Source organism: Dioscorea cayenensis, chromosome 9 (genome assembly GCF_009730915.1).
Source record: "Dioscorea cayenensis subsp. rotundata cultivar TDr96_F1 chromosome 9, TDr96_F1_v2_PseudoChromosome.rev07_lg8_w22 25.fasta, whole genome shotgun sequence".
Taxonomy (NCBI): Eukaryota; Viridiplantae; Streptophyta; class Magnoliopsida; order Dioscoreales; family Dioscoreaceae; genus Dioscorea; species Dioscorea cayenensis.
Window position 1 is genome coordinate 29729482 of NC_052479.1, and position 26600 is coordinate 29756081.

The 26600-nt window shown below is 35.4% G+C and overlaps 6 protein-coding genes across 8 annotated transcripts; 1 reads left to right on the plus strand and 5 right to left on the minus strand.

The window, feature by feature from the left end:
* Positions 1-561: 561 nt before the first annotated feature.
* Positions 562-3580, minus strand: LOC120269263 (putative magnesium transporter MRS2-G). Its single transcript, XM_039276595.1, has 4 exons — positions 3121-3580; positions 1965-2407; positions 1154-1444; positions 562-1076 (listed from the first exon to the last, which is right to left on the minus strand). The coding sequence occupies exons 1-4, from the start codon at positions 3461-3463 to the stop codon at positions 798-800; spliced, it is 1356 nt and encodes a 451-aa protein (XP_039132529.1). The 5' UTR covers positions 3464-3580; the 3' UTR covers positions 562-797.
* On the plus strand, positions 3561-5839 carry LOC120268663 (pentatricopeptide repeat-containing protein At3g25210, mitochondrial). The gene is made up of 2 exons (XM_039275966.1): positions 3561-3657; positions 3792-5839. The coding sequence occupies exons 1-2, from the start codon at positions 3561-3563 to the stop codon at positions 5057-5059; spliced, it is 1365 nt and encodes a 454-aa protein (XP_039131900.1). The 3' UTR covers positions 5060-5839.
* Positions 5840-7780: 1941 nt separating this feature from the next.
* Positions 7781-12098, minus strand: LOC120269273 (magnesium transporter MRS2-1). The gene is made up of 5 exons (XM_039276605.1): positions 11476-12098; positions 9616-9744; positions 9201-9536; positions 9056-9103; positions 7781-8320 (listed from the first exon to the last, which is right to left on the minus strand). The coding sequence occupies exons 1-5, from the start codon at positions 11989-11991 to the stop codon at positions 8090-8092; spliced, it is 1260 nt and encodes a 419-aa protein (XP_039132539.1). The 5' UTR covers positions 11992-12098; the 3' UTR covers positions 7781-8089.
* A 522-nt stretch (positions 12099-12620) lies between these two features.
* LOC120269524 (nucleoid-associated protein At4g30620, chloroplastic-like) lies at positions 12621-16117 on the minus strand. The gene is made up of 7 exons (XM_039276867.1): positions 15989-16117; positions 15125-15276; positions 13956-14056; positions 13832-13871; positions 13463-13534; positions 13022-13078; positions 12621-12922 (listed from the first exon to the last, which is right to left on the minus strand). Exons 1-7 carry the CDS (start codon positions 16035-16037, stop codon positions 12848-12850), a joined length of 546 nt encoding a protein of 181 aa, XP_039132801.1. The 5' UTR covers positions 16038-16117; the 3' UTR covers positions 12621-12847.
* A 950-nt stretch (positions 16118-17067) lies between these two features.
* Positions 17068-19172, minus strand: LOC120269257. Its single transcript, XM_039276592.1, has 3 exons — positions 19020-19172; positions 18085-18926; positions 17068-17495 (listed from the first exon to the last, which is right to left on the minus strand). Exons 1-3 carry the CDS (start codon positions 19075-19077, stop codon positions 17187-17189), a joined length of 1209 nt encoding a protein of 402 aa, XP_039132526.1. The 5' UTR covers positions 19078-19172; the 3' UTR covers positions 17068-17186.
* Positions 19173-19355: 183 nt separating this feature from the next.
* Positions 19356-24897, minus strand: LOC120269002 (probable protein phosphatase 2C 11). 3 transcript variants are annotated; one of them, XM_039276285.1, is made up of 12 exons: positions 24773-24897; positions 23587-23761; positions 23373-23507; positions 22359-22422; positions 21677-21785; positions 21389-21542; positions 20959-21084; positions 20731-20854; positions 20559-20635; positions 20415-20467; positions 19937-19991; positions 19356-19808 (listed from the first exon to the last, which is right to left on the minus strand). In XM_039276285.1, the coding sequence occupies exons 3-12, from the start codon at positions 23487-23489 to the stop codon at positions 19596-19598; spliced, it is 1092 nt and encodes a 363-aa protein (XP_039132219.1). In that variant the 5' UTR covers positions 23490-23507; positions 23587-23761; positions 24773-24897; the 3' UTR covers positions 19356-19595. The 3 variants fall into 3 exon arrangements, with proteins under 3 accessions (XP_039132219.1, XP_039132218.1, XP_039132220.1); XM_039276284.1 differs by having other exon boundaries at positions 23373-23516; XM_039276286.1 differs by lacking the exon at positions 23587-23761 and having other exon boundaries at positions 23373-23516; positions 24773-24876.
* Between the last annotated feature and the right edge of the window lie 1703 nt (positions 24898-26600).

The following is a 26600-nucleotide window of genomic DNA, read 5'->3' on the forward strand; positions in this document are numbered from 1 at the left end:
CTATTTTCAGCTTTGTATATATATATTTTTTTTTCATTTATTTATGATTTCTGGATGTTAGTTGAGTTTATGGTTTGTGGATGTACACAATTTATATAAAATGGTTGGCATATCACTGTATCTGTAAACACACATCTATTATAAAAAAAAAATAGGTATAAATATCAAAATGATTTTTTTATTTTGCATTTTTCGCTCTGTTAGTCGTTTTAATATAAAATCCGTCTTTTTTGTTTTTGTATTTATACATTTTTGTCTTTTTGATCCCTCTAGTTCATCAGCTAGAAGGACCAAAAAAACAACTCCGTCAATTGGAGGAATCAAAAGAACAAAAATATGCAAATACAAAGACCAAAAAAACAGATTTTATATTAAAAGACTAAAAAAACAGAAAACACAAACTAACGGGACTATTTTGATCCAAAAAATAATTTTTTTAATCACATCCCTAATTTCAATTTATATAGGTGTACAGTAAATAGTTTGCAAAACCAAGTGGCTCAAAATACAAATTATACATGGTAACAAGGAAACATAAAAAAATAAAATTAAAAAAAAAAAAAGAAGAAATTTACTTTGTTTATTCCCTTTTGGGTATGCAAACGGTTGTTATTACACAAGTTAACATGCATGGTTAATAAAATTCAGGTGGAAAATTTTGCATCCCTGAATAACAAGAACATCTACAACAAACACTTCAGCCTTAACATATAACTGATCCAAATTACATTCACTTCAAACTTATTTCAGAAATCACACAACACACAACATATGTATATATGTATATAGATATACATTTACGGACCGAGCAATTTCTTCCATCTTGCATAGCCTAGCATGAGCAAAAAGATCAAGAAACAGCCTGCCGATGTGCCCCCAACGAAGGGCTCGAAAAAGTTTTGCACATAATATAAATTGCATGGTATATTCATGGCGAAGATTCCGACTATTAAGGTGTTTATTGCAATGGCAAATGATGCTATTGTTAATATCAGCTGAAGCTGGATGAGTTCGTTACGCTGGTTGTCAAGCTGGATATTGACGTAGTCTTCGGTGTCATCGATGTATTCCCGCACCTGTGATTGCAAAAATATAGATTGAACCGATGATGCTGGGTCAAAGTGAAGATGCTAATGATAAAAGGAATACGGACCGACAAAATTTTGTTGCGGGTGCCATCTAGCTGCATGAAATAAGCCTCGAGCAACATCTCCAGATCCTCCACGTCATTATCATCAGAGTAGATACTGGTCACAATGCTTGCACTGCCGTGGGCATTAGAGTTGAGCCTCGACATGTGGGGAACTGCAGGGACAACAATGTTGTTTGAAGCAGCGGATGCCATCAGGGCTTCAAACTGTTGACACTGCATCTGCTTCCTAGTTAAATATAAATGTGCCATGTCTTCATTATCATCCAAGAGATGTTCAATTTCATCTCTGACCTGAAGGAGACATGGGTATCTTGAGCATTATAAGAAACAATCACAATCAAGATTATCTGCCGGTCCATAAAGAAATTCAACCAGCAGCACACTAACATTTCTAGAGATTTTTGCTTTTGAACACAATGCATTGTTTCATAGTTTCTGACAAATGGAAAATAAAAGATATTACTAAGGAATTTAGAGCAGTCACTATTCTCTACTTGTTATATCATCTAGCCAGCGATCATCCTTGATGTTCTAAGTAAATCTCTTCGAACAAACTTCAAGTCTTATGGGGCTTATTTTACATGTTTTGAGAGAGTTCCTGTTAATTTCCTAACATTGTCATCTTAATATGAGATGCTAGGTGTAACCATAGAATCAAATATTCAATTTGAGTTGAGAAATAATGTAATAAGGATGATAAAAGATATTGTCTGGCTAGAAAGAGACATGACAGTAGTTTTCTTCAATGAAAAAAAAACAGAATAGTAAACAAATAGTAAATGAAAATGTAAACAAAACTCCTAACACATACCTTCTGAACGCGAGCAAGCAAACGAGTTAGATTGCTTTTTAAACTCCTCACACGCTCAAGATTCTTTGTGCTAACATTCATAGCCAATTCATCCAGAATAGGATATGCATCCCTCTCAAGATCAGCAACATTAGAGTCCAAATACGAGCATACAGATTCCAGTGCAATCTCCAGAATCTGAAACTCAAATGGAAGTTCAGTTTCACCTTCAGCGGCCTCATTAGCAGCAAGCCACTGTCCGCCAGTCAAAGACAATCCTTTGGCTTGTACTGCTTCATGTCCGGTCTCATGAATTCTAAATGGACTCTTTGAAGATAGCTGTTGCTTCAGTTGATCCACAAACGGAATAACCTCCTGAGAAAGTGGATCCAGTAGGAGCACTTCATCAGCAGTAACAATGGCCTTTATGAACTCTAGATTAACAACCATAGCTTTATCCCTCGCTGAAATATGTCCAAGTATCAAAAGACCAAAAACAGATTAACAAAACCCCATTTAAAATTATTAACATAACACCAAGAACCATGATTACAAACAAGTATGAGTCAATTTTATGAGCAAGACTAATTCCAAGGTTCTAAGCATCTGCTAATTAAAATGAGCATTATTCCAAAATTATCAATAAGAAACGACAAAGAAAACAAGCATTTCACAAGAGGAAAACAAAATGCTAAACAAATTTGTATTACTGCTCAGTGTCTTCGTCGAAATGAGCATCCTATATTTGTGTAAAATGTAAATCATTTTCCTCTAGCTCACAAAATCTTACTATAATCACAATCAAAAGGACAATGGTGTATGCTCAAAGAACTAAATTTTATTTGAATCCATATTCTCTGACAAGAAGGGTACACCAACGTTTTGGCCATACTGACTCATAATTCAAATGTTAATATGCCCTAGGGTTCCAATTACAGCATTTAAGCTACTTAAATTTCACATTTTATCATTCTGAACTAATGATCAAACCAAAGTCATCTCCTTCTCAATGGAATCAAGAATTCAGCTTCAAAACATCACAATTTTGTCCTAAAATTCTTCCAATTCCTTTATATCTAGATACAATTAAGAAGGAAACCACAAAAATATTTTTTTTTAATTTTTTTAAATCAAGATCGAATAAACGAGAAACCATGAATTGGGAAGTAGAGCTCACCGAGAATGTTAGAAGATTGAGAGAACACAGGGCCAAGAATCCTGAGATCCCTGGCAGGGATCGAGACTCTTTTCAGAATCGCACTTTTGTCCCACTCCACGACGTCCGAATTCCCCGTCCGATCAAACCGCATCCAAAGCCTAGAACCAGTCTTCTTCTTCCCGGCCTTCGCCGGAGCCGAATTGCCATGGTTCTTGGACGGATTCAAGGGACTAGGGCTAGGGTTAGGGTTAGGGTTAGTCGGCGATGCAACAATTGGTAGCATCTCGATCCGCTTGGCCGCTCTTTGCCTCCTGGAGAAGCAAGAGCCACAGGCAATCTTCTTCCCTGATCTCCTCGCCATCTTTGTCTCCCTCAATTCTCAACACCATGGATCAATCCTCGAACTCTTCTCCCGTTCAATCCGAAACCCTAACCCTAACCCTACTTCATTAGAAACGATGATGAGAAGAGGGAAAGAGAAGAAGAAAGAGAACCCAAATCGAACCGGGTTATCGGGGTATTACTGGTTAGATCCGAAACCGTTTACACTATCGGGTGCAATACCATCCCGAACCCGAAACGCAAAAGAACTAGTTATCTATCGGGTTTTCATTAATCGGATCTTAACCCGAACTCACCATCTATCACCGTGCTTTGCGACTGCTATCGGGTTATCTATCGGGTTAAAGGGTTTCATCCATTGGATCCAAACCCTGGTTCACTGTCGGGCAGACCTTATCGGGTTCAGTTGGTTGGATCCGAATCCGAATCCGAACCCAATGGAATCGTATATAAGAGCTCACGCTTTCTTCAATTCAATTCGTTTCCCAAATGGGAATCGTTGGGAAACGGCTTCTCTTCTTCGTCCCCAAACTCCATCTCCTTCTCCTTCCTCGAAACCCTTAACCCTAACCCTAGATTTCTCCTCTCCTTCTTCTCCTCCTCCTCTGCGTCCTCTGTAAACTATGGCCCTAGATCTCGGACGCCATCGGAATCCCATTTCAATGCCTTGGTTTCCAGTCTCCATCCCGGCTTCACCCCCGCCGACCTCACCGATGTTCTCAGCTCCACCGCCGACCCCGACCTCGCCCTCGATCTCTTCCGTTGGGCTTGTATCCGCCCTGGATTCCGCCCCGATGCCTCCCTCTACCACTCTCTCATTCGCACGCTTATCTCCTCCCGTCGCTTCTCCGCCGCTGAGTCACTCATCTCCGAAGCTCTCTCCGGTGCCTGCACCCCTGATCCTCCTTTATACAACACCATCATCCACTTCTGCTGCTCTCGCCGTCATCTCCTTTCTCAGGCCTTCGATGCCTTCAAGAAGATGCGCAAATCCTCGAAGCCCTCCATTGAGACCTACTCGATGCTCCTCGGTGCCATTGTCAAGCGCTTTGGAAAGCCTCCAGTTTCCCATATTCATCTCCATTCCGTGAAGTCCTTAGTCCGGCAGATGAAGGCCTCTGGTATAATCCCTGATACTTATGCTCTCAATTTGATTATCAAGGCTTATTCAAAATGCCTTGAAATGGATGATGCCATTAGGGTTTTCAAGGAGATGGCTTTGTATAACTGTGAACCAAATGAGTATAGTTATGGGTACATTGCCAAAGGATTTTGTGAGAAGGGGAGGATCAGAGAGGGATTAGGGTTTTTCAAGGAGATGAGGGAGAAGGGCTTTGTGCCAACTAGCAGTGTTTATGTGTCGATGATTTGTAGCTTGGCAATGGAGAGGTGGTTTGAGGAAGGAGTGGAGGTGTTGTTTGATATGTTGAGGAATGGGATGCGGCCGGATGTGTTGAGTTATCGGACATTGCTGGAGGAGATGTGTAGGGATGGGAAGTCTGAGCATGCATTTGAGTTGTTGGAAGAGCTTGGTCGGAGGGATGGAGCCATGGAGAAGAAGGTGTATGATGATTTGCTCGGCGGTTTGCATTGGCTTTGCCAACCCCATGATTAGGATTGCTTATTATCAGGACAGACGTGCTGAGCTACTGGCCTTTCTCATAGAAGATTTGCAGGGATGAGAATTTGGAGGCTGGCCTCAGGTGCAGGGCAGTGCGCAAGAGGTGTGCGCTGATAGGCACGGCCATTTGCATTGGTTGTACCAGTCCCATAACTGGGACTGCTGTTTAATGTGACTTTGGGAAGCTTATTTGAAGGAATGGGAGATATCTGTAGTGTTTGGGACTGCTAGAGGAGGTTTGTTGTAGGGAGTGGCCAAGAAGAGGGCAATTGTATGATTGGTTATATGGCTTGACATGGTTATGCCAGCAAGCCCCATGATTTGGGAGAGCTTGGTAGAAGTTTATATTTTGTGTGGCATACAATTCATTATCAGTTTCAAGATTTCAGGTTCTGAGCTAATGGGCTTTAAACTAGTTTGCTGTCTTCTGAGGAGATTTATTAATGCAAAATGTGAGCTTTGAATATATTTTGGTAGTTGCTTGAACAATAAGACATATATTGCATTGGATACTATATCGTTGTGACATGAAGTGTTGGGGATCTTCTGCATGCTTGGTACATGGTTTCGGGAATCAGTTTGTAAGAATTACATTTGCACATCAGAGAGACAGGCTTGATATGATCCTCAGTTTGTGGGAAACATTTTTATTGAGAACTCTTAGTTGGATCATAAATTATCTTGTATACTTTTTTTGGTCAAAGTGTGATTTATTTTTTTTTAGCTCAAGGATTGTAGAATTATTTACATAAAGTCTTTAGCACATTCTTACCAGTTTCAATATTGTTTGGATGAGATCAACTTTAGTTGTCCTTGAAGCATTTAAGGAGAAGCATTATCCTTGTAACATGAAGCTGATGCCTCCAAGACCATGTTACCTAAGAAGGTATGTGCTATGTGCAGTTAAGCTTCATGTGTTTTTCTTCAATTATAGGTTCAGTTCATGCACAATTAATTAATTAAATATAAATTGCTCATGTTACTTTTGTTTCACTTGCAGACCAAATATTTGTGTTATTTAAAATTAGGATTTATCTTGCTTTTCTTAAATTGGAAGTGCATATTTCATTAGAACATTAACATAGTGATCACAATCTCCTTTAGTAGATTTATTAATTGGGCCTAACTAACTTTTTGCTTATGTTTAGAAGGCTTGATGACCATCTCTGAACACATTCCTCTTCAAAAATAGTTGACATTTATTCAGTGTTCTACCAATTATTTATCTGGAACATTGTAAACGAAGATTCCCTTAGTAATGACATCTTTTTGTATTCCTTCCTTTATGGTTTAATTATCAATAGATCCAGACTCTGTATAGATTTATGGCATATAAGGGGGAAAAAAAGTTGGTTTTTTAAATGATGTTAAGCATTATATGAGATTGAAATGCAGGCAAATAATCAACTTATGGTATTGAACCAATTATTATTTGACTCTTTTATATTCCGGTATCATATTCAGGTAGAACATATATACTAAACATTTTTCGATTGTGGTGTAGTACTATCAATACTAGATGCAATAATTGCCTCATCTTGAGTTTTCACTTAATTGATAATTTGTCAATGCAGATGGAAGATAACACCTAGAAAATGCAATTGCCATGGATATTATGGATCTGCATGCTCAATCTATGCTATGGGATCTGTTTAAGGTTGAGACTCTTTAACAGTTGTTTGGAACATACACATACAAAACAGGAAGGAAAAGTGTTTATTATTATTATTATTATTGGGGGACATGAATTTGAAGACAGAGCATAGCACTCAAGAAAATGCTGGCTTTTTATATATATATATATATATATATGCAGGCAGTTGTCAAAATGCTTGTGTACTATAAATATTTGCTTTCGTGCTTCTGAGATTGTGATTGCCCCAACCTTTGCCTCATTGTTTAACATTCTCTGTGTTTGTGTCAAAGATTATCAGAAAAGAGGATAAATATATATATATATATATATATTTAATTCTTTGCTAAGTTGATTTTTTAATTAAAAGAGATGCATAAAAAAGGAAGAATGGTATGTCAAGGTGTATACAAACAAAATATAATTTGTCAATTATTGTAATACATGCACATTCCCGCCCAAGTATTGAGTGTTTTTCTTATAATATATATAAGAATGAGTACACCATGATACATCCTTGAGAAAAACCCTAAACTGAGGAAATCTTGTCCGACACATGTTACCCAAACACAACATTTAAAAAAATAACAACATATATGTTAGGTTATGATAAGAAAGAACCAGGACGAGAATTAGGGAATCACTTGGTTCTGGTTCGAACCAGACGAGATGACTTCACTACATAGAATCATAACACCATCCTTTTGAACTTTGAATAAAAAGCGCTTTAGTGAACATAAATTAGGTGAACTTTGAATGAAAAGCATTTTAGTGAACATAATTAGGTGAGGATAATAATGCAAGAAAAACTAAACTGAGGAAATCTTGTCTGACACATGTTACCCAAACACAACATAAAAAATAACAACATCATATGTGTTAGGTTATGATAGGGGAGAACCAGGACGAGAACTAGGGAATCACTTGGGTTCTAAACCAAACGAGATGACTTCACTACATAGAATCATAACACCATCTTTTTGAACTTTGAATGAAAAGCGCTTTAGTGAACATAAATTAGGTGAACTTTGAATGAAAAGCATTTTAGTGAACATAATTAGGTGAGGATAATAATTCAAGAATAGAAACAAATATGCAATTGCTGAATTGTCAACAGCATAGTTTATTTTATACAGGCTAAGAATGATATATACAATGGGGAGCACAAAAAATAACAAGCCCCAACTTTGAAGCCCTCAAAAGTTAAGAGCAATGATATTTGTACAAAACAAACTCACCAAATAAATTTTCCAAATGATTGATCATTTGAAAAGTTTGATGGTAAGTCTGTTTTGTACATAGATAAAACTACTCTTTGGTGAAAACTCATAGAACAAGATATGATGAGGATTCTTATTTTTTTTTTTTTTAAGTTCCTCATAAAGGAGCAATTACAAGGGCATTAATCTTTTGTACCTGAAGAACCATAGGAAGGAACAGAAGATGATTACGCCGCATATGCCGGTGATTATAAGCACCCACTGGAATGCAGTTGGTTTTTGAAATAATGGTACTTCAAAATTCATTCCGAAAATACCCGCCACGACACCGAAGATTGCAACTACGAAGGTTGCGGTTGTCAGTAGCAGCTCGAATTGGATCAGCTGGTTCCGAACATTGTCCTGAAAAAGAGTGTCAATGGCCGTCTCAGATAAAAGCTTGGTGCTAGAAAAACATTTCCCTTGCCGATAATTTCGGGTTGTAAGTGAACATGTATAAGAAAATCTGGATGGAAATCAGACAAACAAGATAATATATACACACACACAAAAGAATGATGCACAAGACAAGATGCTAATATTGTACAATGATAAAAAAAGTGGATGTGATTCCCATGTAGACAAATGCACAAGAACGAGCACAGAGATGCATCACTATATGAGTTTAAAATTTCACTGTATTCAAAAGAGTCCACTGATGACCAGATTTCTTGGTACAAGACTTTCTAAGGAAAACACTTACTCAGACTTTGTCAGTTTGCATAACAGGAACATAAAAAAGATATGATCAGTGAAAGACTATATACATACAACTCCAAAGATATTTTAAAATAATAGGCAGACTTGGATAAGGATAAATATAAAATAACCCCTTTTTTCCATTAGGCCAAAATAGAAGAGAGATATTATTGTTGCTAACAAGCCATTTCATGCCAAAAAATGACATAATTTATCAAAAATAAGACTGTTACAGCTCAAAGTGATAAAATGATCTTATATACCAAGCAAAAGGAAATATGTCCTACTTTCAGATTAAGGGCTTTCGAGAAAGATCACTAGCAAGTAGGTGCTGTTTTTCACAGCATAACATGTAAGTAACCAAAATATCAAAACATCAGTTGGAATAATAAGACATACCAGCTGAATATTAATGAAATCTTCTGTATCATCAATATACTCTTTAAGCTGCAAAAAATAAGAAAAGCCAACTTTAAATATTGCAAATTAACCTATAAAGAAGATGCAAATTTAAGTTGAAGTAGTGCTGATAGGTAGTACTTACAGAGGTTAACTTGTTCAGAGTACTATCAATGACCACAAAATAAGCTTCCAACAACATCTCCAATTCTTCTATGTTTTCAGAATTGGTGTCTGAACTTTTCATACTTTCATGCCGGCTTCTGGAAAGGCTAAAGGTTTTCTCAAGCCTTCTTGATTCAGGTGGTGATGAGACCGGAGAAACCGGAGCAGAAACCGATAATGCACCCCCTGTTGAGCCGTATCCATTTAAAGACTGTTCACCATAAAATGATGATTCCATTCTCCTCTTCTTCTCAGTAAGATACATCTCAGCCATATCCCCATCATCATCCATTAATTGCTCAATCTCATCCCTTACCTAAATAAACAAGCTTCAACTTCAAAGCAGGTATGGATCTCCACAAAGTAGATGAGCAAAGATAGGCAGGCACATTTACCTTTTGAACTCTCCTTGTCAATGCAACAAGTCTGCTTTTCAGACGACGCACACGTTCTAGGTTTAGAGTACTGATCTTTGATGTCAACTCATCTAACAAGGGGTATGCTTCAATTTCTAATTCAGCTGCCTGCTTAAGGCAATAGAATTGGGAAAAAATAAAAAACTTACAATGAAGCTTAAATGGAATTATATTTTTCAGACATAGGAAGCAAGCGTCTTCATGCTAACACTGAGAACTTCAAGTAGAGCTGAGATCATATGTAATCTGCCTTAAACTTGGATGTACTATCAAGCATACATCCAACGCAGATAACAATTGGAAATAATAAATAGCTCACGAAGCACATAGCAACTTGGCTAAGATAATGATTTACATGGCATGAAAAAATATTCAACAAGTTAATTAACTTTATCTGATGCCTAATTTCAACTAACTAAAGAATTACACAGATCTCAGAAAAGAAAAGAGGGTCAATCATTAAATAATTACAAGCAAAAAGAAGTTGCACTTCAAACTCGTAAGAACCCACTAACCACTAGCCATATTCAATCTAAGGTGCCTCATACATGAAACTGCCATAAGAAAAAGAGACAAGCTGTTTTGCCATTTCTTATCGGTTAATAAGCATAAAAGCAAGCTATCTAGCTTTTGAGATGACAAATAGGTTCAATCAGTACCTTATCAAGATAAGGCCTACTCTCAATTTTGATGAATTCCCTAGGTTTGGACAAAAGCTAATCAGAGCCCCACTTTTGGGAGCCTCAGACAACATTAGATTCTGACAATGTTACATGTGCGTAGCGGCCCACTAACATTGACTTTGATAAGAGCAAGTTATATATTGATTGTAGTAAGAACCGACCAGCCATATTCAAATAAAAATTCATGGCACATGGATTCATCATGACAACAAAAAAGACACATAAGGACACCATTTATTTTTATTTTGAGACAATTTGCATAGAAAAGGAAGTTTTTGGTATTCAGATGCTAAACAGGTTTGATTGGTACTAGCATACCAAGAGAGACGATCGCATTTTTGCTAAATCCACTAGATTTTAATTAAAGTTATCCCAACACCATATCTATCAGCTTCACTAAACCTCAGTATGTACCATCCGGTGACCATAGCCCATTAACAATCCATCACCAAACAAAATATAAGATACAAACAAAAGTGAGATTTTCAAATCTGACAATAAAACTCCAAAGGACAATTAAGAACCTTAACCAAAGAATTTATCTCACTTCTTGTCCCTTGCTTACACTGACGTAGAGCATGCAACAAATAAGTAGGAAACACAGACCATCGGAACAGCAAGAAAGACAAACTACAAAAGTAAGAGTCCAGTTCTGGTGCCTTGTATATACTCATACGATGTTCTCTCCCCAACTATCACTGTTTCTAAGAAACAGTACAACACCAATAAAGTAAGATTAACTTTGAAAGCTCAATTCCAAAGTATGAGAATCCCAAAAACATTGACAAAATGGCAACAAAATCTTATGATAATGTATCTTATATAAATCAGTAGAATACATGTGTCATCCCCCTACTTGTACCAACCCCTTGAAAACCAGTGTCTCGTCTAAAAAAGTGAACTTTTCAAACACCGAATACTAAAACAATAACAAAATGTACATATAGGCTTTTTCTTTCACAAATTTAGAAACCCTAGAATTCTTTTCTCTATTCCAATTACCTCAAGCTATCAAAACAAATACTAGACAAGAGCTAAAACAGGAAGCTTTAATATCATCGAATTCTCAAATCGTAAGAACTCCATCAGGAATTCCCACCAAAATCAAAACAAACCCTTACTACAAAGCAACCAAAATCGAGAAAGCAAGACGCACCTGGGCATCTAGAAAGGTGCAAGCCGCATCAAGCGCGACCTCCAGAGCCCGGAACTCAAACGGCAAGTAATCAGGGGACGCGGCCGAAGCGTCCGACGAGTGCGCCGCAATCCTCCGCTGCAACTCAACAACATACTGCAACACATAGCTATCCAAAGAATTCAAAAGTAGGACCTCATCGGCAGTAATAATGCATCGGATCTGCTCGAGATTCACGACGATAGCCTTCTCACGGCCAAGGATAGTCGAAGGGTACACGAAGAGGGGATCGAGGAGCCGGAGATCACGGGCCGGGAGATCGCACCGCCTCATCATAGTGAATTTATCGACCTCAATAATCTGGGAGTTCCCAGTGGCGGCATCAACGCGGATCCAAGAGCGAAGGCCCTGGCCACGCTTCTTCAGCCCAAGAAAGTCCATGCCCTGGAACAGAGGGCGGCGGGAGGCGGCGGCCGCGGTGCCGGAGGTGGATACGGAGGGCTTGCGCGGGAGGAGAGGCTCCATGGCGTCCGCCATTGACGAGGGTTTGGAGATCGAAACAAAGGATCGAGAGAGAAGAAGAAGCTGAAGAAGAGAAAAAGGCGGTGAGGATCCAACGGGAATTAGTGCAAGTTTTGAGGGTGTTATGATAATTATGTAGCTCAGCGATCCATTTAGTTCGAGATCAAGTCTTCGTTGTATATCTCGAGATGATTCAACGGTCGAGATTTATTTTTTTGAAATCTTAGTGGTTAGTCCCTCTTTTTTTTTTCACTTGGTGTATTAGTCCCTGAAGATATGAAACGGAAATATGCATATATACCCCTACAAAAAGTGGTTTATTATCAATGATAATTTTGGTAAATTTAATGACATTGAACGATTATTTTTCAACTTAAAAAATAATTAATATTTTTCTTTATTTAACCAGATAGCAATATTTGTCATCATTCTTTTTTAAAAAAAAATAAATACAACAATATTAATATTTTCAAAGATATATATACACACAATTATGAACTTTTTATAAGGGGATGGTTGTAAACAAATTTCTTCTAAACATAATTATAAAGTAATTTCTCCATATGCAAAAACACCCTTGTAAAATTTGAATTTAGATTCTAGTTGCACACCTGCCAGTCAAAATGAATTGAATCCCAAATAAATTATTCAAAAAAAAAAAGAGAAAAAAAGCTCTGTAGTACATGATGAGAATGTTACAATAATGTAAAAAAACCAACAAAGTTTTTAGGGTTTTCAGACATTGCTAACTAAACAAACAATTCTCAAAAGGAGGTCATCAGGAGATGCATGTAGAATAATTTAGCATACAAAATTTTGAAGTGCATTCATTCCTTGATCGAAGAATTCGAAAGTTTTGATCCTTTGATGATTACTTGAGTCCTTCGCCGAGGTTTGGTGGCATTCCGAGGCTCTGTGCGAGATTGCTCATTCGTTCTTTCATCGCCTGGAAATGAAGAACAAGTCGATCTTTCAGTAAAGACCAAAAGAAACAAATGAAAAACATAAGTGAAAACTTCAGTTTGTGAGAAGATGAGTTTCTCACTTGAACACTCTTCTGGTGTGCATCTTTGTATGCTTCAGTTACCAACAAGGAAAGTTTCTGCAAGGACAAAATGTAATTAACTTAAATTGTCAGTATTTCTAGGAGAATATCAGATAAAACAATGATATAATATTATAGATAAGTTTCGTAAAGAAAAACAATTTGTCCAAGTTGCAAGTGAGAAAAAGCCGAGAAGCGGATATGGACAATCTCAGTATGAATGTAACAACCTTTTTGAAATTCCACGTATCTTCTTCCGCCTAAAAAACAAGATGCTAAACTTGCATAGCAATGTGAGATCGGAAAGTATTCAAAAGTTTTCAACCTTATATTATTACAAGAACACTCTATGGAAAAAGCCTGGTCAAATTTAAATATGACTTCATGATAGGAAAGATTAGGTATTACTCAAATGTCAGAAACAACAGTAAGATCACTTACTTCAGGTCCTAACTCCATAGCAGCCTCAGTGATTTCAGTGCGTATAGGTTGTTGATTCCCAGAAAGAGTTACCTGGTAAAAGAATGAAAAAATAAATACAGTGCCATTTCAAAAACCACATCTGGCCACATTCACATACATCGAAAGCATAAAACAGAAACAGAAACAAATATTAGGTGAAAAGAGCAAGAGCGGATCATTATTATTCCAACATGTTTCTTTGATTCTACCGCAAGATGTGAGGTAGTAGCTAAATCAAATTATTTGTTACATAAGTGATTGTGTGTGTGTGTGTGTGTGTGTGTGTGTGTGTGTGTGTGTGTTTTGAGTATTAAGTTTTACGAAGTAAAAATCTTGCTCTAGGCATACCTTAATCAGTTCACCTTCACAATAACCATCAAACTCAGCACTGCAAATTATAGAAGAAACTGAGGTGATATCCAAGATGTCTGAGAAAAAAAATATTAATAATAATAATCAAGCTTATACGTACGCCGCTAGCTCTTTCTGTACGCGAACAGCTTCTACTTGGACAACCATTTGAGCCTTCTTAACAGTCTCATATAAGTTTTGCATGTTTCCCAAGAAACCTGCCTATGTTATGCATGAGTGATTGAAAACTAATTGGGTTAGCTGTCACTAAAAATACTTTACCATTTGGTCTATGAAGTACAATATTCTCATGAAATAAAAGTCTGGTTCACAATAGTAGAAACACTGCTTGAAATAACCCATATAAGAATTTTAAAAAGAAAAAAAAAGTGCTGTGGCATATAATGGAAAATGAACTCTTTCAGCTCCATTGAGACTAGATCATCTGGACAACATTTGTGAACTAGCACCATGTCTAAAACTGAAAGTAGAAATTTGTGATAAACCAAATTGCTTTAGTAATTGATGCAGCAGTAAAAACATAATAGTGTAGGCTAAATATTATAGATGGGGACAACTTTAATCAAACTTCACAAGGGAACAAAATAAAATCAAGTTTAATTGCAACCAGTGTGAACCAGTCAGTTTTAATAACACATGAATAACCAAAAAAAATTTTATTTTGCCATTTGCTCCTTGTCTTTACTGGTTTGATTTAGGAATGTACCAATCACTTATGCTTTTCACAATGGGTATATATTATAAGGTATGGGAATTAGAAGGCAGAACTCAGCACATGGGTAAGACCACTCAAGTGCAAGCAAAACACATTGTGCATGGAGATATCTTTTCAATGGAAACTTGCCGCATTTGGATCATAAAGCAAGAATATTTACCCACCAAACCACAGGAGATTTCCTTACTGTCAGAATGAATATGAATGATAGATAATCCAATATGGAAAAGGACAAAAAAAAAAAAATCCCCCACCTGGGGGGAATTAGTATTAATACCTAAGAAAGTGAGAGAAAATTTGTATTTTTCTTTTTCCCATTCCAATATCAATAGGTTGATTGTTTCGCTCCAGTATCTTCCAAAAAGGAAATATTAAAGAAAATTGAGGTATCTTTTTTATGCAAACTTAACCATTCTTGACAGTTTGGATCAGTAAAGCAATTACATTTACAACATCAAACTACATGCAGTTTTTACATTTACTAAAACAGACATGAAGAACAAAGGATGATATTATATTGACAAAAATAAATATGATCAACCTAGCTTGCTCACCTTTGATGATGTGTCATCACTATTCTCATTCTTCTCCTTCTTTCCACCAAACAAACCATATATCTGAAATGACCTCCTAATGGAAGACTTCTTGCTATTTTGCCATGCTAATAACGGAGTGCCCACATGAATTTTTGTGTTTAGCCTGTGACCTGAAGAAGATATGAATAAGATGTTCACAAGCATGTGATAATCCAGGTCTAGAGTCACCTTTAGGTCAACGATTTAGTGCTTTACTGATAGCAAGTGTGCATGGACATGCGCACATGCACATCTTTAGGTTTACACAATAAGCTACATAAAGATTCACATCAATGCCTACAATTAGACACATTAACCATAGCAGGCAGATGAAGCCAATCACAATCAAAGATCCAAATATACATTTACAATCAAAAACTGCAAGATCAGATTTACAGTTATACCATGTAAAAATTGTCAAGAAATTTACAGATTGAAGTTAACTTCAACTTTTATGATAGGCGACATGACAATGAAATTCCCCTCAAGAAAGGAATTGATAAACCATCTTCAATGAATTATTAAGCATATCAGACCTATGTATTCACACTCTTAGATCTTAAAACCATAAAAATTAACAAGAAAGAAAAATTCACCACCCAAAATCAAACCTTCACAAGCATAATTTCACTAAAAAAACGCAACAATAAGTCAAGCACTGGAAAAGCCCTAACCAAACAAAAAAGTCTCAAATCCAACCAGAGCTAAAGAAACAGAACATATTACCAAATTATAGCAACAAAAGTATGAAAAGGTATGGAAATGGATTATGAAATCAGAATCAAAGCAAAAAACCATCAATCAAAGACAACGATGGAGAGCGAAGGAGCAGCGCTTGCTTACATATGCGAGCAGAGGGAAACGAGGGGCATAGAGCGCTCGTCGATGCCATGGAAGACAAGACGAAGAGCTCAGCGAGAGAGACCGAGAGAGCTTGAGATTGAAAGAGGATAGAAAAGACGAAAAGTTGGGATTTTTATCAGTAAAAGAAGAGCTTGCTTTCTCGATATTGTTCCCCAAAATGACGGAATTGCCCTTTTCAGGGTTTCAGAGTAAAACATTTTGGGTTTAAGGACAAATAAAAAATTTCCTTCCAAAAATTACATATTTACATTTTTTTATTTTTTTATTTTTGAGAAAATTTATGATTTTTTTTTATTGTAGATGATAAAAAATGAAGGGATGATCCTTAAAATTTTTGTTATTAATTTTTTAAAATTTTCTAAAAATATTTCTATTCCCTAAACTACATAATGTTTTTTGCTTTTATCAATATCAATTCAAACAATCTTTAACAAATACGCTAAAATAAAAATATCTGTTGAATTTAGTAATCAAAATAAAAATTTCTTTTAATTTGTTAAAAATATTGCTTTATTAAAAAAATTTTAAAAAAAACTACCAAAAAATCCCTCCAATTTTTCCAATTCCATAAAAAATTCCTCAAATTTCTAGTCCTCCTGGAATATCCTGATTTTTAAATTATTTATTTTTAAAATTATATCTATGGGTATATATATATATATATATATATATATATATATATTTGAACAAGGATCAAAAAGAAAAAAACAAAAATAAAAGGTTGAAAATTTATTAAAAAAAATGGCTGATGAAGTTGAAAACTTCAGGGACTTGTAAATAATTTTATCTAAAATATATATTCCTTCCTATTCAAACCGACAAAATAATTCAATGGAGTACCTCAAGATTGTTCAGACTTTTGTCAAATATATCAACCAACAATTATCAAAAAATACATGCATATATATATATATACCAATGAAGTTCATGGATTCAAATAACATACAAACAAAATTCATTAAACAAAGTTACAATGTTTAAGAACATCACAATCCCCTGCACAAAAAACAATAAATAGCAAAATCACTCCTTTCAAACATTCCCCAAAACAAAACAAAAGCAAAGAAATTGTCTTTTTCCTTGATGTATTTACTGAAAACTAAAAAATAAAACCAAAACAAGCAATTCTAAGAACTTAATAGATTAGTTTCTCTGCATCTTCATATTCTGTTTCATTTTAAGATCTAAGCCAATGTTTCAGTTCATTGAGGTGAGAATGCAAGATAGGCCAGCTATTGCATTTCAAACCACATACTTTGCACAAGAACTCAGCCCGGTTCTTCGGTTTGTTTAAATTCTCAGCTTCTGCAGAGCTGCAAGTATCCGATGACGTCGAGGCGGAGCAGTTATTCGATGCTATCAAGGCTTTGTGCCTCTTTCCATTAAAATGATCATCCAGGCTTTCTTTGCTCGTTGTAGTGATTTGACAGAGATCACAAGCAAATTTTCTTTTGTTTCCAGAATAATTATTGCTTGAAGGTTTGTACTGCAAACCAAAATAATCATCAGAATCTAATTAAAACGATTTGTGTAGAACTCGATGATAATAAATTGTTTTCTGATTCTCAACTTCAAGAACAATCACAAAATTATCAATCTCTCATTCATATCATTAGTTCTCATTCAACTAAATGTTATAATTTACAATAACAAATGAGAACTCTCCAATGAAATGCATATATAACATGAATTCTGTTCTAGTTTCATAATGAGACAAATCATGCATGGTGAAAAAATAGCAGCTGTTCACATCTTTGATTCTGATGGTATTTTTTTCTTTTCATGCAACAAAAACTATTGTAAAGTCAAATAATAAGTTCATTGTTTTCATAATGTCATATATCAACAAAAAACTCAACCCATGGAATTGCTAAACATAATATCAGGTAAGCTTAAACCTATCAATGCTCAGTAAAGATATCAATTGAAACAAAGCCGAAAACTTCAAGAGCACAATAATTCAATTCACCAATAAAACAAAACAATCTCAGCATAACATGCAAAGACAATCAAATTTGCAAATCAAAAATTATGAAGCATTGAATTAAACAGTTGAATTGAGTTCAAGAAATCACCTCCGGAACAGATGACGGCCCTGAAAGCCTTATCTCTGGCTTATAAACAGTAACCATCGGTACTGGCTTGGGAGGACTGGACACTGGCTCAACAAAAGGCTTGGACAACCCTGAAAGCCTCATCTCCGGCTTATAAACAGTAACCATTGGCACTGGCTTGGGAGGACTGGGCACTGGCTCAACACAAGGCTTGGAATCAACGACCACCAACGATGGCCTAGAACTCGGCTCTGGTTCAGCACTCTCCAGAGGAAGAAAATCCGGGAACGGTGGCAATGCACGGACATTCTCCTCCGGCGGAGAAACTGATCTTTCAACCGCAGGCCTGGGCATCAAATCCGGCAAGGCGGCTGCTGGTGATCTCCTTAAATTATCCTTGATAAAACTCGGCAAGTGACGTCCTTCAAACCCTAATCTTGGAACCAAAGATTCATCATCCCTCTCGCCATGACAACATCTAAACATCATCTCCCTCTCCAAACCCAATTCCCTTCTGACCTCTTCCTCAAGAACTTGGCTTTCCCTTCTTGCAAGCAACTCCGCTCTGATCTTCACCTTCTTCGCTTCCCTTGATGCACTAGAATTCTCAAAACCAACATCAACAGTCGATCGATCCAAAGAACCCATCTGATACCTCCGGAACCCATCAACATCCGGTTCATTGTCATAAAATTTATCCCATGATGATGCCATCGGAAGCGTCTCCTCCCTCTCGCCATGACAACACCTAAACATCATCTCCTTCTCCAAGCCCAATTCCCTTCTGACCTCTTCCTCAAGGATTTGTCTTTCCCTCCTTGCAAGCAACTCAGCTCTGATTTTCGCCTTCTTTGCCTCCCAATCTGCAGAACAACCAACTCAAAAACATCCAATCAAAACCCTAATTCCAAACAAAGAAAAAAATTGAAAAAAAAGGACATTTTTTAGGGCATTACGTGAACTCAATCGCATTGAAACCGGGCGATGATCGCTTCCTCCAATACAGAACTCCATTGCAGACCTTCCGTGGAGATCAATCAATCAATCAAGCAACAATGGCAAGGGATTCGTGCGAGAGATTTCCCCATTAAATAGAAACCCTAATTTGATTCCTATCCGTAACAAACCCTAATTTGATTTGAATTCGAAGTGGCTCAATAAATAGGCGCGACTGGTGAAACTTTTTCACATACACCCTCATAAATCTAAGAATTTCAAAAGACTAAAATAAAGTTTTACACAGGACATATAAGCAAAACTCTGAAAATTTAAACTGAAACAGAACAAGAATATAGTACCAAGTTTGCTACTAAAATGTGATGATAAATCCAATGAATTCAGAGAAAAACAAAAAAGAAAAAAAAAATCCATGATAATCATCAACACTATTAGTGATACAGAGAAATATGTACAATCATCAAATGTTGCATTGTGGCTCAACACAAAAGTATTGATTTTTCTTTTAGTTTAAGGGTTTGTCGGGTTCTATATGGTTCGTCGGAGAGATGCCCGTCCAGTCACCGGTGAATTCACTAGTTTGCAATCTCATTCTTCACTTCTTTCGATGTCGTTTGTGTCTCTGATGCAGTCTGTGCTGATTGACCGGAGGTGGCAGCGTCAGAGTTTATCGGTTTCTTGAACTGAACCAGGATCATGGTCATGTTGTCGCATCCCTCTCCGCCGGCTGTAGTAGGAGCCAAGCATCTGTCGAGGACTCTCTCGCATACAGCTGATAAACTGGTCTCCTGAATTTGACGACAGATTTTAGACTGTTAGAGTTGTCTTGTTATGGGAATAAATAATTATCAAGTGATTCGACAAATATAAATGTTAATAATCGAGAAGTTCTCAAGCGAGGTTTTTCACAACTTACAATGTTTATGTGTTCATGGATGAAATCTACAAGCTGCTGGCTTGACATACAATCCCTTCACATAACATCACAGAGATAATCAGAAAGATAGAAGTTAATCAAACCTGTTCATTGTGTTTGAGTACCAAAGAAAAAAAACACATTCTTCTCAATTTGATTCTGAATGTGAAGTTTATTTATCGAAGATAGTATTTTCTCTATAGAATATCGAGACCGTGAAAAGTTGGCCTGGGTCCTGCTCAGAGATCATGCAGTGCATAGATCTCTGATAAGAATCCACTTTGAAGTTTGAACCATGTAACTAGACATTCAAAAGAATTTTAAACGGCAATTGGAAATCTGAAACACACCATTGAGTTAATCTAACAAGTTCGACAATGTGATCTATCAGAAAGGAATATTTATCAAGATTGTGGAATATTGATGAACAACTTGTAGCAAGCTTTTCTATGATTGAGTGTGGTATAAAGTGGCTTACCAGATGCCATCACATGCTAGGACAATAAAATCATCATCATCACATAGATCAACCTACAAAATAAACCATGTAAAAGTAAAGCTTCCCATAGATAGAACACTTGTAAGCATGTTAAAAAAGGTTATTCACTGAGTAGGCCCTTACAACGCTTAAATCAGGGTTGGCAGTTACTATTTGCTTTTCAGCGGGCAGAAACTTGTTCTGCTTGAATTCCATGTCTCCTGAAGTAGAATGCTTATTAGTATGTCAAAAGAAATAAATCAAATAATTTACCTTGCTTTCCAGAGTATCTGAGTGGCAAGATAGACAAGCCTACCGATCGCTCTTGCAAGGTTCAAACTTCCATTAACTCGTCCTGCATGAATGAAGCCACCCGCTTTTAAAATCCTATCTCTCTCAGCCTCAAGCTCGGGCTTGTGATCCCTTGACAAATTGTAGGCCTGTAAGAGGGAAACCCATGGAGCACATTGTAATTCACAAGAGGATAGTTTCCTGAATTATCAGCACAAATTTTTTGCTAAAAGGTTTTTCTGGAATCACATACCTGACCCTTTCTTGAGATTACACAACGAGAATCACCAGCATTTGCAACAATTAGTTGGTTGTTCCTGATAACTGCTACGCATGCAGTGCTACCAGAAGTTGGCCCAGTGAAGTCAGAATGGGGCCCCTAATCATAAGGGTTCTTGGTCAATTATACTGTAGTTTAGAATGTATCTCTATTCCTAAGATGAAAGAAAGATTGGGCCCATAGAAATGCTTAATCATGAACAGTGAATTCATCACACGCTGAGCAGCAAGATCAATCACTTCACGGTTTAAGATATCCGTTTATGTTCAAAAGAAGGTACTACAGACAATATGTAGACATACCATGATAGATGTGACAATGTTCATAACCTTCACCCTAGTGACCACAGAGTGCAAAAGAGTATTGCAGTGAAAAGTTAAGACAATTGCACAAAAGATAATACCTCCTCATAAGCCCAGTCATCTTGTTGGTCATTTGAATCACTACCCTTTGGAGACCAGATCAGACCTTCTATCATACCAGTAAACTTGTTTATCTTATCTCCCAACACAGACAATTCTCTCCACCCTCTCTGTCCTTTCATCATTTCATCCATTCTAAGGGCATAAAACAAGAAAACTTCACACTTACCCTCTATTTATGTTATTTAAAAAAACAATGTTCATGCGGCCAAAAAACAGATAGTATCCATAGGCAATATTGGAAGGACAAAGGGGCAAAAAAGAGCAACCTGAAAAAAGCTCTCTGAATAGAAGCACCTAAGTCACCAGCAGAGTAGGCCTCTTGTTTGAGCACTTGGGCGTGAAGAAATTTTGCACAGAACTTGGCGACTACTTTTCCTGAAATTGAAATATGTCTTAATTCCAACATGGTAGAGCAATTTGCAAAATATGGATAAAATTCAAGGAATGTTAACTCCTTTCTTTCTTATGACGCTAACTATTCTATTGGTCAACATGAATTAGTTTTTCTCAAATCAGTACCTTATCAAGAAATGAGTATTACAAAATTGGATTGAGGCTAACCTGAACCAATGAATAAAAAAAAAGGCTAATTCTCCATAAAATCTGTTTCCTTTGGAGGGATATCAAACTTAGAATTTTGATGAGGAACCATGATGGATGCTCATTTAATGGTTTTCTCTTTTCTTTACTTGTTAATTGGGGTCATATATATATATATATATATATATAATGAACCAATAACATATAAACAAAAAATAAATAAGTAAATAAATAAAGAGGCATTAAAAAATATATTATTTGATCAGCAGTGAAGGGGAATATTCCACAGATCAATCAAAGAATATCGCAGAGTGAACACTGTCAGAAATATAATGAAACAAAATCAAATCACAGAAAATAAAAGAACTAATCGTTGATTGACAAAAAATAAATAAAGCAACAAATTACCTCCGTGGCCATCATATACGCCAAAGAATGCGGTGGAAGCATCAAGATCAGGCAAAGCAGCATGCTAAATAATTTAAAACGTACACAACAGAATTAGTGACAAAATTTTTAATATAAGGTAAACAAACAGCTCAAGCTAACGAATAGAAAGTCAGGTATGTTTAAAAGCATTAATCACTAGCATTACATAAACAACATGGCTATAAGAAAATATGCAACATCATGCTATCTTCAAGAAAAATATATGAGCAAACATAGAAACTTGATATCAACTTAAAGATCATTCTGTTTGTGTATTGCATCGTAAATGAATTAGAACTGGTTTGGTTCCTAACAATAGTTTCGCCACAGAAGTCAATCAAGCATTTAAAATACTACTAGATTAGTAAATGGTCCACACTCAGAGATAATATGTAATCTGTAAGCATTGGAATGAATGATATCTCATTTGATCTTCTTTATAGGGTCCAAACATCACTTAAGTGAAAAGACTACCTCAATAAATGATTTACCAGCACAACAAAGAAATTAATCCCAGAAGCACTTCCATTTTTTAAGTAATTGAAAAAAAATTAAAGTGAAGTCCACGTATGAATTTTGAATATCTGGAACATACTGACATAATCGTTACACTATTCACCTCTAGAACATATTGACATAATTTCACAAATCATATTGAACGACAACAAAATGAGATATGTATAAAAAACTTAACTCACCTCTCCTTATTTAGAACAACTAAGTTTGCAGAATCTGCAACTAAGATGATGAAAAGTATTCAATTTAATCATTTTGCTATAAAATATAAAAAATTTACAATTAAAAAAAAATCTAAGTCAAATAAAAAAATACCCTTTATGAGCTTATTGACTTTCAAATAAAATTTTACCAAATCCAATTATCTTGATTCTTGTATGTTATATTTATCATGCTATTATTCAGTTCAAAATCACATATCACAGAAATTTATGGAGAAAAACTACAGATAGAAAAAAAGTTTCTAATGGTACTAACAGCATCTTCCATAGTGGCACGCCATCCTTGCATAGAAGAAAGACCAAATCTAAGCTTGGCATTCTCTCCATCTTCAGAGAACTTTTCCGTTTTTGGAGTACTAAGATATATTCCCATATTCTTGGATCGACCAACCTGAAAACACTGTATTTCTCAAATGTCAATGGCAACTTTTCACGAATTATGTGATCAGAAGACTCAGAACACGGCAAACCTTCGTGATGCCTAATTGTATGTACGACAGAACTCCAAAGACAACTCCTTTGATATTATTGACAAAATAAAAAGTTTGCAGACATGAGAAAGCTCAATGATCCAATCGAGAACAAGAGACCCACGTCACAACAGTTCAGTGCCAACACCTCGAGAAAATCCAATACATCTCAACTCTACAAATAGAAAACCAAAGCTCAATGAGCATTATCTTGTCGAGAATTGAATATAACATGTGTGGGCAAATGCATTGATAACCATGCTAAAAGAGTTCAAAGACCAATAAAACCAAACGCTCCAATGAAATCCAAGAAATTGCATCTTTAAGTGTATTTTCCACACAATGAACAAATCAAGACCAAAGAATTATAAACAATAATAGATTCCATGAGTTACATGAAGAGGAAATGAGAAAGATGAACTATGACAAAGAAAACTTGAAGGGCGGCCACATCCAGCTCTGAAACAGTTCAAAAACTCCCATAAACCCTAATCCAAGAATGTAAAAAATCAATACACAAGAAGCACTAGCTTATCCACCAGAAGAACTCTCAAAATGAAGTACATAAATATTGGCCAAGAATCAAGAAAATCTTTAGGTCAATCAAAACAAGAACCACATCAAAGATAATCATTAGCAAATCCTAAAGATCTAAATTCACAAAAAACAGCTCTTAAACACTAATTCTTGATTCATGAGCTCAATTGCTCGGCTTTAACACACAAATCTGAGGTAAATAGATTAAAGGTCAACATGCTTCAACAAATTCATAGAAAATAAGAAGGTCAGCATCCAAGGCTCGCAATCTACACAAGAAATCAATACCACAAAGGGTAGAAGTAAAAAATAGAAACCAGCTCCAGAAAGCCAAAAAAATCCCAAAATTCTCTCACAAAGCCATCTCTCATCCACCAAAGCTCACGCAATTCGATCCAAGCAACAAAAACAACAATTTTTTTAAAAACAATTTTAAGTTTCCATGGATCAAACCCATTCAACAACAACCAAAACAGCACAAAAGCGAAACAATCGACAGGGATCCCAGTTCATCCACCAAAAAAGCACCAAATTCCGATCAAATCCCAACAACAAACACAGAAAGATCCGATCTTTACACCATGCCACCACTCCAAACACATCAATCCGCACAAAAACACAATAAAGGAATCGATTTTAGGGGACTTACGATTAAAAAGAAGCGAATCAGAGACCAAGAACCCCTCCCAAACCAAGAGAGCCGGCGGCCTTCACGATTCCGCAAAGGCTCCTCTTCTATTTTTCCTTCTTTTTTTTCCTCGATTTTTCCCCATTTTCTACTTGAGCTCCTTTTGCAATTAAACCCCTGTAAAATCACTAATTCATAAATAGCACCTCAAACTTCACAACAATAATTGTTATTAATTTATGGGTTTCTCTTCATGTATTTTGCCCCTAAAAAAAATTTTTTTTGTTAATTTATATTTACTCATTAAAATATAATTTTAAAATATAAAAAAAATTACGTTTAAATAATATTTCAAAAAATAAATTTAAGCTATTGAAAAGCCTTGGGTTTTTTTTCCATTTCATATTTTTTAAATATAAACTTTTTTAAAAAATATTAATTATTTATAAACAATTTATAAACCGTGTGCTGCCCCTGAATCTGGGGTTAGACAAAAGTTGACCGAATCCGCTGTTGGGTTAAAACAGCAAACTCTATCAACAACCATTGATCATGAGGTTTTATGATAATGTACACGTGGCATTATACTATCGGATGTCTTTTAGTTTTTGCTGTTTTGAGGTGGTATGTGATTTGGATTTTGAATTTCTCAATAAAGCCCAAATTTAAGTTTGTGATTTTTTTTCCCTTAAATTTTGCAACTAATCGAGTTTAAATTTGAGAATTACTATTTTTAAAAATTCTAAAAATTGAAAACCAGAGACAATATATATATATATTTTGAAAAAATTACAAATTGATAACTTTCATTGCTTATTGATAATTAAGTTGGGAAAAAGGCAAAGAAAATGTGAACATGATGGGATTATCAATTATGTGCATTTTTTGGTTTTATTCATGTCAATGATTTGTTCTATATAGATCATCAATTATTAATATTCTTTTCATTTTAGAAAAACTTTTGTAATTTTTCTTCAAATATATTAATGATGGTAATTTTGTAATTTTTCTTTCCTGATATAAAGTTTCTCTAATTTTTCCATTTAGTTTTTAGTCATTAGTTCTTTATTTTTTTTAATATTTTTTTTTATAAAATATCCTTACCACCGGTTTATGTCGGGAAAGAGTAAGATAGGGGCAATTTTGTAATGTTAATTTAATTTTAATTAAATGAGTAAAAGTTTTGAAAATAAATGATGTTTTGGAGATTTGATAAATTCAAATGACCTTTTGAAAAATTTAAAAAAAATGGAGGGACTTGCTGTTACTTTGGTCAATTTTTCCTTATATTTAGTTGAAGGGACTGTTTTAGCAATTTGATTAAATACAAGGGCTTCAATAAAAAAATTCATTATAATAGTCCAAACATGAAACATGTCACATTTTATTATCATACACTATAACGATTTTTAATAAATTTTTCATAATGATAATAATAAATTATTAATTAATTACTAATTAGTCATAATTAATCGCACACTTGTTTGTCCCTCATTTGGCATGCAATTGCAATATATTAATTTTTTTAATCATGTGCTAATGTGTATTGTTTGGATAATTAATTATCATCAATGAATGCCACACTACTGTTTTTTATTATTTTTCTTGGCCCATGTAGATATAAATATATCTTTGTGCCATTTTTTTAAAATTTGCCATTTATTATTAATCTTTAACATTTATATACTTGTAATTAATTTAAATAATTGCACATTTAAATTATTAATTAGAAAAAATGTGTATGAATTATGGTGTTTTTTATTCTTTTAGTTTTAACATTTAAATACATTATATACATTTAAATTTCAAATTTACAAACGCTCTTATCAATAGTAATCTAACAATTGCG

Excerpts from the sequence above, each read along its gene's own strand:
- LOC120269263 (XM_039276595.1), bottom strand. The coding sequence starts at position 3,463 with ATGGCGAGGAGATCAGGGAAGAAGATTGCCTGTGGCTCTTGCTTCTCC. Across the intron at positions 2,408-3,120 it reads TCAATCTTCTAACATTCTCG|CGAGGGATAAAGCTATGGTT; the intron begins GTGAGCTCTACT and ends GACATATTTCAG. Across the intron at positions 1,445-1,964 it reads TGCTTGCTCGCGTTCAGAAG|GTCAGAGATGAAATTGAACA; the intron begins GTATGTGTTAGG and ends TGTCTCCTTCAG.
- LOC120268663 (XM_039275966.1), top strand. The coding sequence starts at position 3,561 with ATGATGAGAAGAGGGAAAGAGAAGAAGAAAGAGAACCCAAATCGAACC. Across the intron at positions 3,658-3,791 it reads GAAACCGTTTACACTATCGG|GGTTTCATCCATTGGATCCA; the intron begins GTGCAATACCAT and ends ATCGGGTTAAAG.
- LOC120269273 (XM_039276605.1), bottom strand. The coding sequence starts at position 11,991 with ATGGCGGACGCCATGGAGCCTCTCCTCCCGCGCAAGCCCTCCGTATCC. Across the intron at positions 9,745-11,475 it reads GCACCTTTCTAGATGCCCAG|GCAGCTGAATTAGAAATTGA; the intron begins GTGCGTCTTGCT and ends TGCCTTAAGCAG. Across the intron at positions 8,321-9,055 it reads ATTTCATTAATATTCAGCTG|GACAATGTTCGGAACCAGCT; the intron begins GTATGTCTTATT and ends ACTCTTTTTCAG.
- LOC120269524 (XM_039276867.1), bottom strand. The coding sequence starts at position 16,037 with ATGGCATCGACGAGCGCTCTATGCCCCTCGTTTCCCTCTGCTCGCATA. Across the intron at positions 15,277-15,988 it reads GTTTCCCTCTGCTCGCATAT|GTCACAGGCTAAACACAAAA; the intron begins GTAAGCAAGCGC and ends TATCTTCTTCAG. Across the intron at positions 13,079-13,462 it reads CTATGGAGTTAGGACCTGAA|AAACTTTCCTTGTTGGTAAC; the intron begins GTAAGTGATCTT and ends TTGTCCTTGCAG.
- LOC120269257 (XM_039276592.1), bottom strand. The coding sequence starts at position 19,077 with ATGGAGTTCTGTATTGGAGGAAGCGATCATCGCCCGGTTTCAATGCGA. Across the intron at positions 18,927-19,019 it reads TTCAATGCGATTGAGTTCAC|ATTGGGAGGCAAAGAAGGCG; the intron begins GTAATGCCCTAA and ends GTTGTTCTGCAG. Across the intron at positions 17,496-18,084 it reads GGCCGTCATCTGTTCCGGAG|TACAAACCTTCAAGCAATAA; the intron begins GTGATTTCTTGA and ends TTTGGTTTGCAG.
- LOC120269002 (XM_039276285.1), bottom strand. The coding sequence starts at position 23,489 with ATGGGAATATATCTTAGTACTCCAAAAACGGAAAAGTTCTCTGAAGAT. Across the intron at positions 20,468-20,558 it reads CCAACCCTGATTTAAGCGTT|GTTGATCTATGTGATGATGA; the intron begins GTAAGGGCCTAC and ends TTTATTTTGTAG. Across the intron at positions 19,809-19,936 it reads TCCATGAACACATAAACATT|GAGACCAGTTTATCAGCTGT; the intron begins GTAAGTTGTGAA and ends CGTCAAATTCAG.